At 58.7% G+C, this 6,905-nt stretch overlaps 4 protein-coding genes across 4 annotated transcripts; 2 read left to right on the top strand and 2 right to left on the bottom strand.

The window, feature by feature from the left end:
* Position 1: 1 nt before the first annotated feature.
* Positions 2 to 1,110, bottom strand: SDRG_15015 (hypothetical protein). Its single transcript, XM_008621178.1, has one exon. It carries the CDS (start codon positions 1,078 to 1,080, stop codon positions 124 to 126), a length of 957 nt encoding a protein of 318 aa, XP_008619400.1. The 5' UTR covers positions 1,081 to 1,110; the 3' UTR covers positions 2 to 123.
* A 68-nt stretch (positions 1,111 to 1,178) lies between these two features.
* Positions 1,179 to 2,791, top strand: SDRG_15016 (hypothetical protein). Its single transcript, XM_008621179.1, has 2 exons — positions 1,179 to 1,224; positions 1,272 to 2,791. The coding sequence occupies exon 2, from the start codon at positions 1,274 to 1,276 to the stop codon at positions 2,678 to 2,680; it is 1,407 nt and encodes a 468-aa protein (XP_008619401.1). The 5' UTR covers positions 1,179 to 1,224; positions 1,272 to 1,273; the 3' UTR covers positions 2,681 to 2,791.
* Positions 2,792 to 3,045: 254 nt separating this feature from the next.
* On the top strand, positions 3,046 to 4,103 carry SDRG_15017 (30S ribosomal protein SAe). Its single transcript, XM_008621180.1, has one exon. It carries the CDS (start codon positions 3,148 to 3,150, stop codon positions 3,985 to 3,987), a length of 840 nt encoding a protein of 279 aa, XP_008619402.1. The 5' UTR covers positions 3,046 to 3,147; the 3' UTR covers positions 3,988 to 4,103.
* A 196-nt stretch (positions 4,104 to 4,299) lies between these two features.
* SDRG_15018 (hypothetical protein) lies at positions 4,300 to 5,043 on the bottom strand. The gene is made up of 2 exons (XM_008621181.1): positions 4,635 to 5,043; positions 4,300 to 4,581 (listed from the first exon to the last, which is right to left on the bottom strand). Exons 1-2 carry the CDS (start codon positions 5,007 to 5,009, stop codon positions 4,438 to 4,440), a joined length of 519 nt encoding a protein of 172 aa, XP_008619403.1. The 5' UTR covers positions 5,010 to 5,043; the 3' UTR covers positions 4,300 to 4,437.
* Positions 5,044 to 6,905: the final 1,862 nt, after the last annotated feature.

Genomic DNA, 6,905 nt, shown 5'->3' on the forward strand with positions numbered 1-6,905 from the left:
ATTGATGCTTGAAACATTGATTTCTCATGATTTGAGGCCCCTATTTTTGTCTTTGAAAACATCAAAAGTGAGAAATCGCGGGACGCGAAAACACAAAAGGTCGGAATTGGTAGATACATTTCGCTACATTGGTGCGTCGACCTTCTCGCTGGCAACAGTAAACGTCACGTGGTCTGCCACGTCACGGTCCACGAGCAGCGTCACGACGTGCCTGCCGGGCCCGACGTCCGCCAGCATCGTCGTCGCCATCCACTCGGTCGGGGAAGGCAGCAACACCAACGGCTGCGGACGGCCATCGAGCAGCAGCGTCGTATTGCCGTCACTCGGACGGCGGTACCGGACGCGCACGCTCCGATCACTTGTCTCGTGGAAGCGCAGCACGGTGCCGTTTTGGGGTGCGACAATGCGCGGGCGTGACGCGGCGACGAGCGCGTCCAGGGACAGCGCTTTGCGTGCTTGTCGGGTCGGCAAGACAACCTTGACGACCTTGTGGCCGTCGGGCACGAGCGTGAAGCGGCGTGTTGTCGCAATGCGCTCTTCGTGCCCGCCGGGCAGCGGCACGAGAAGCTCGATCGACGCGACATGGTGCCCGAAGGATAGGTCCGATAGCTCGTGCGTTGTAAAGGCCACGGTCTCGTTTCGTGGCAAGATGGCCAAGTCGGTCAGAACAAGGACATCGTCGACGTGGATGGTGTATTGCAGCACTTGGTGGGACATTGTGGTGTCGGAGAGGGCGGCGATCTCGTATGCAAGGACGCGCGACGATGTGATGGCTGGCAGTCGCGTAAAAGCCACGGAGCAGTTGGAAGCCATCGCTGCCGGGTCGTATGGGATCGCAAACTCGACTTCCCACGGCACCGCCTCGGGCGGGAAGGCGAACGCGACGTAGCATGCACCAAGGTACAGAAGCAGCCCCAGCAACACGGCGTACGAGAAGAGCGTGTTGCCTTGGTTCGCCGCTTCCGCGGCCTCGTCCAGCGCCGCCATATCGTCGTCGACGTCGTCCTTGAGATGCTCGAGCGGCGGGACGCCGTCGCTCGCATGCCAGCCCATGGCTTCGAAGAGCGCTGCGCCCACCATCGCGTCTGCCAGAGTGAATCGGTATCTTTCGATGACTCGATGCAATGGTCCACTTCCAATATTAGGACGATAAAATACCCTATTGCGTAGGAGCATCCGCCCAACCATGTTGAACCCGGAGATTTCCCGGACGTGGTCTGAGCGGTGAGCTGCGGGTCATCACTTGCACGACTCATGATGCCCGATAGTAGAGATGGCGACGATGGACTGGGACGATCGGCGACGACTGGCGCGTGACATTGCGCAGCTCACATCGCCCGACCTCCAGGGCGTGCTGCTTCGGTGCCACTTGGCACAGCACGACGTCGGCGCGATCGACGTGCCCACGCACTGCGACGACTATGCAGTGCGGAAGCAGAGCAATTGGCAGCTCACGAGCCGTGTCGACTTGGACGCGCTGGACAACGACGTGCTCGTCGAGCTGCGCAAGTACGTCGACGCGTGCTATGTGCCCAAGCAGGCGCCACTTGAGCAGTGTGAGATCTGCTGCGGTCTCTGGTCCAACGGCCGCGTGCTCGCATGCGGCAACCACGCCTGCAACACGCGCATCCACGAAGAGTGCTACGGCAACGTCTTGCGCGACGACGCCAACGGACCTTGGTTTTGTCCGTCCTGCGCGTACGGCGCGCCACTGCAATGCTGCCTCTGTCTTCGCGAAGGCGGCGCGCTCAAGCCGACGAGCGACCGCCGGTGGGCCCACGCGATTTGCGCCCTCGCGATCCCTGAGCTGACGTTTCGCGATGTGCCGACGCTCGAGCCCATCGACGGGATCATGGACCTCGACCCGTCCCGGTTCCGGACACTGTGCAACCTCTGCAAGCGCAAGGGCGGCGCCGTCGTCCTCTGCGAAGAGCCCAACTGTGCGACAGCGTACCACGTCTACTGCGCCGCCGAAGCCGGTCTTTGGATCGGCGCGCCCGGCGACGCCGCGAGTCCGGCCAACCCGATGGCTCTCTTTTGCGACAAGCACCTGCCGACAGACCGCCTTCTCGGGGCCAAGCGGTTTGTGAGCGAAGAGGACTTGGCGCTCGAAGCGATCGAGGCCAAGCAAGTTCGCAAAGACAACCATGTGGCCAAGGAAGGCGCCGACGACTATGGCTTTATCATGAGCTCGACGGCGCTGCTGCTCGAGCACCTCAAGTGGAGTGCGCGCGTGGTCACGCCAACGCTGCCGTCGTCGACCGATGCTTCGACACTCTTTCAAGTGACGCCGCGCCTGTACAGTCAAAACCGATTCCCGATCAAGCCGCTTGTGCCCGAGGCCGTCGCGCGCCTCGTAGACGTTGGCGATGGCGTCCCATCATTCCCGCCACCGCGCAGTCGCAAGATCCCGGACGGCCCCAAACTCGTAGGCGGCCTCGTCGAGGTGTTTTGGAAAGGCCATGACACATGGCACCGCGCGCGCGTGCTCGAGTACTGTCCAACACGCCAGATGAACCACGTCAAGTACCTCGCCGATGGCCGCGACGAGTGGCTTCGGCTCGTGCCCGGCCAGTGCCACGTCCTCCGGCTGGCGTCCTCGGACGTGAAGCGCATCAAACTCGTCCGCTACAAACACAAGGACCAGCGCGAGTGGCGACCCAAGCCCATGAGCTTTTAGACGTACAGTAGAAGGACGATATCAGTGCTAGAAGCATCTTCTCGACTAGACATTTGGTAGGACGACGTGACTACATGTCGTCGTCGTGGCTTGGCGCGATAGAATGATGACAGTACACAACATATGAGACCCTTGCGGCAGCAGTGGCGCGCTGCTTTCGAAGGCCGCTAAGCGGGGCGGGCACGAGCGTGTCTACCGGCTCCCATAACATCCTCCAAGGGTCAATACACCTTGCATCCTCGGCCTTTGATAGGCAAGCGACGAGGTGGCAGGTAGTTGTGGTAAATATGGCAATGGCCAACATTAGCTGCCACCGGAAAAACTCCGGGTGGAGAGCATACAAACATCAAGTGAGTGGGGCAGTGGCAACCAATTGGCCAATTGGTTGGTTGGTAATCTGCGCAAGCAGGCGTCTTTGGCCGCTCGAGGGCTCACTAATCCTTTTCATCGCCTTAGTACATACCAGCATGTTGACCCAACGTGAAGAAGACATCTCGAAGATGCTCGCCGCCATGGTGCACATCGGCACGCGCAACGCCGATGCTCAGATGGGCGACTACATCTGGCGCCGCCGCAACGACGGCATCCACATCATCAACGTCGGCAAGACGTGGGAGAAGTTGATGCTCGCCGCCAAGATCATCGTCGCCGTCGAGAACCCGGCCGATGTCATTGCCATCTCGGCCCGCCCGTACGGCCAGCGCGCTGTCCTCAAGTTTGCCCAGTACACGGGCTGCCAGGCCATCGCCGGTCGCTTCACGCCCGGTACGTTCACGAACCAGATCACCAAGCAGTTCCGCGAACCCCGCCTCTTGATCATCACGGACCCCCGCACCGATGCCCAGCCCGTGCGTGAGTCGGCCTACGTCAACGTGCCCGTGATTGCCTTCTGCGACTCGGACTCGCCGCTCCGCTACGTCGATGTCGCCATCCCGGCCAACAACAAGGGCAAGCTCTCGATCGGTCTCCTCTACTGGCTCCTTTCGCGTGAGGTCCTCCGCCTCCGCGGCACGATCTCGCGCGCCCTCCCCTGGGAGGTGTCGGTCGACCTCTTCTTCTACCGTGACCCGGAGGAGCTCGAGAAGGCCGAGGAGGCCCAGACGGGCGTCGCCGACGAGGCCATGGGCCGCGCTGGCTGGACCAACGAGGCCGTCGCCGCTGAAGCCGCCACGGAAGCCCCCACGCTCTACACGGCCGAGCCCACCGCTGAGTGGGGCACGGCTGGCGGTGAGTGGGGCGCCGAAGCCGCCGCCGGCGGCTGGGACGCCACGGCTGCTGCCCCCGCCACGACCGGCTGGGACAACTAAACTATCTACTCGAAAGGATTGAGGAACCGAGGTCGTCTGTAGATTACATGGACAATACGACGGTGTTTAGCGATGGCACCTGGTTAATGTAATACACCATACAGTCGCCTCCCATATCGCTTCCTCGACCTCCTCCACTTTGCTTCCATCAAACAAGCACTCGGTGTCGGAACTATCGAAGTCGCTACGTATGCGCAGCCCTTTCCGGCTCAGGAAGACGAGAACTGGCTGTTGGCCCTCGGACCTTCCAATGGCCATCATTGTCGGCGGTCGCGCTGGTTGAAGCAGAGCATGCAATGCCCACTCTTAGGTGCCACCTTGTGAGGCGCCTCCGAAGGTGCGCTGCCGGTTCAATTCCTCATTTTGCGTTAGTTGGGCGTCCGCGCCCAAAGTATCTGTATTGCCACATTGTCATTTCGAACACTGTGCAACGCGTGGAGACAACTCGCTCTAGCTGTGCTCGAGCTTCGTGTAGAGGCCTTCGCACGCGTCTTCGAGCAAGTCCAGAACCGTGTCAAAGCCGCCTTCGTACCACGGATCCGGCACTTTGGTCGCCGACGTGTTGAGAATGCAGTACTGGGTCATGAGCGAAACCTACTCGCATCGCCCTCAATCATGCAGGATGATAAAATCGCAGCAGCGTGTACCTTGGCCTTGGCGAGTGCGAGGTACTCGGGGCCCCAGAACGTCGCCGCTTCGTGCACCGCACGCACGTTGTTGCTGTCCATGCAAATGATATGGTCAAAACGACGCAAGTCAGCAGGCGTCAGCGGGCGCGACTTGCTGCTGAGCGTGTACCCGCGCTTCTTGGCCTCCTTCTTCATGCGCGAGTCGGCGCTGTCGCCTTCGTGGTACGAGAACCCGTTGGGCTTGTACCAGTTGGAGGCGCCGCCGCCCGTGCCGCACGAGTCAATGTCGTACGCCGACGTCTTGCCATCGCGCGCGACCAGCCCCTTGAAGACGCCTTCGGCCGCGGGGCTGCGGCAAATGTTGCCCAAGCAAAGGAAGAGCACGCCGACCATTGCAGGACTTTCGGATTCCGCGTTTGCACTTCGCCACTTTATCCGGATATGCGGATATTATTGAGCCAATCAAACGCCCGTAATTGCGATCGTGTGATTTCACAACGCGCCACCACGCCGGCAAGGGTCACCTTACGGCGTTCATCAGGGTGATACGTCAGAGATAGATAGAGAGAGAGAATGGGAGAGCCCTAGCGACCGACACTTGGCGGCTAGAGCACACTGTGTGCGGCACATGAAAACTCGGCCCTCACGCAATACCAGATCATTCGCGACCGTTTCACCTGCGACAGGCATCTTGATCTCGGGCTCTGCGGTGGTATCCTAAACAAAGGTGGCCGGCTAGGACCCAAGCACCGGATCGCGTGCATATCGTCAGGTCTCGCTCAACACTGCCATCTTTATCGAGTACGGCCAGATCTGTCTGCACTTTTCACAGATATGTATCGAGCTGCGTCGCCGCATAGCCGTTCGCTTTGTTACCTCATTATTAAACTAGCCCCCCTTGACCTGCAGTTGGCGCTATGCTTCTTGATGCAGCAGTCCCCTTCACCTGTAGTGATCGCCTTTTACACTAGTGCTGACCATGCTTATGTTCTGTGGGGAAGCGCCCGTATCAAGGCACTGGTAGTACTACTTACTACCAGTGCCTTGATGCGAGTCAAGCATGCTGCAATGCTAGCACCTGGCCGCTGGGAGTAAGGTGCGTGCTCCTCAACATATTTGCTTCAACTTGCCCGCGTGTTTTCGTGCTCGACTTATGCAAGGGATAGTACATCGGCCTCACGAAGTCTCATACTGCGTGTCTATGGGCTCATAATAGACCGACGGAGGTGCTTTGAAGGCCCCACGATGGACTAAGAAAAATAGCCCTTTCAATAGGTATCCGTGTCAATACACCAACGCACTCTAGTTATACTACTGTACTTTCGCTCTTTCGAGCTCGCCTGCTCCTATGGCAGAACGGTATGCAAAGACGCAACAACGCAATGCGAACAGTTGTCTGTTGGAAGTAGTAGGTACAGTATCGTTGCGCGCACGAGTCCCGATATGTAATGGCGATATAATGGCTGTAGGATCGCCCTTCAACATTACTGAGTCCTAGCACCCTCGCGCGGTCTGGTCTCACCTTTGGAGCGGTGCATATCGGTGTCAACATCGACACACCGCTCGCTTGAAATAGGCTTGGTTGCTGATGTTAATAGGCCGGGGACTCGAGGATAACACCGAGTCGAACCGCGTCGTGATATGCGGTGGGTACACTCAAATGGAAGCTTGGCTTTTGGCTGGACATTGTGATGAATGCGATGTGCAAATTACGTCCACCTGACAGCTGAACATGACTTGTGTTGCCTGGATATAAAAAAGCGGATTGGCGATAAGTTTTATCGAATGGGAGCGGTTGGTACGATGTGGAGGCACAAAATACATGTACATGTAGTGTACTGGTATGGTAGTACACTACTCTCCTACCGGTACCTTCACGCGAGGTGCGAATGAGCGCAAACTCGCTCGCTTGCTCGTGGGATAAGGTGGCAAAGAATACTGGTATGGAGACCTGCAGACCAGATATCAACAATGCAGAGTTTGCAGAATCGCGAGTTTTATTATGCAACAAAAACTGGTGCAACATGAACGAGCTCCGTTTGTCCTCTCGCATTGCCCATCCTCATGCTTGGGTGCAGCAGCGCGACTACTCTCAGTGGCAGTCGACCTTGAATCTATTCGTCATTCATCAACTTGATTGACGATGCGCCTGCCACTCTTGACGCTTGCTCTCGCAACAATGGTGGCTGCTGACCATTCGTGGTGTGGTGACGTGTCGCCACTCACAGACAAGCCAACGACAGTCCCGACGATTGTACTCACTCCAGCGCCGACGCCTGCTCCGACGCC

Source organism: Saprolegnia diclina, assembly GCF_000281045.1.
Source record: "Saprolegnia diclina VS20 unplaced genomic scaffold supercont1.82, whole genome shotgun sequence".
NCBI lineage: Eukaryota > Oomycota > Saprolegniomycetes > Saprolegniales > Saprolegniaceae > Saprolegnia > Saprolegnia diclina.

Coding starts and splice junctions, on each gene's coding strand:
- SDRG_15015 (XM_008621178.1), bottom strand. CDS start 1,080: ATGGTGGGCGCAGCGCTCTTCGAAGCCATGGGCTGGCATGCGAGCGAC.
- SDRG_15016 (XM_008621179.1), top strand. CDS start 1,274: ATGGCGACGATGGACTGGGACGATCGGCGACGACTGGCGCGTGACATT.
- SDRG_15017 (XM_008621180.1), top strand. CDS start 3,148: ATGTTGACCCAACGTGAAGAAGACATCTCGAAGATGCTCGCCGCCATG.
- SDRG_15018 (XM_008621181.1), bottom strand. CDS start 5,009: ATGGTCGGCGTGCTCTTCCTTTGCTTGGGCAACATTTGCCGCAGCCCC. Junction 4,582..4,634: donor TCGCACTCGCCAAGGCCAAG/GTACACGCTGCT, acceptor CGATGCGAGTAG/GTTTCGCTCATGACCCAGTA.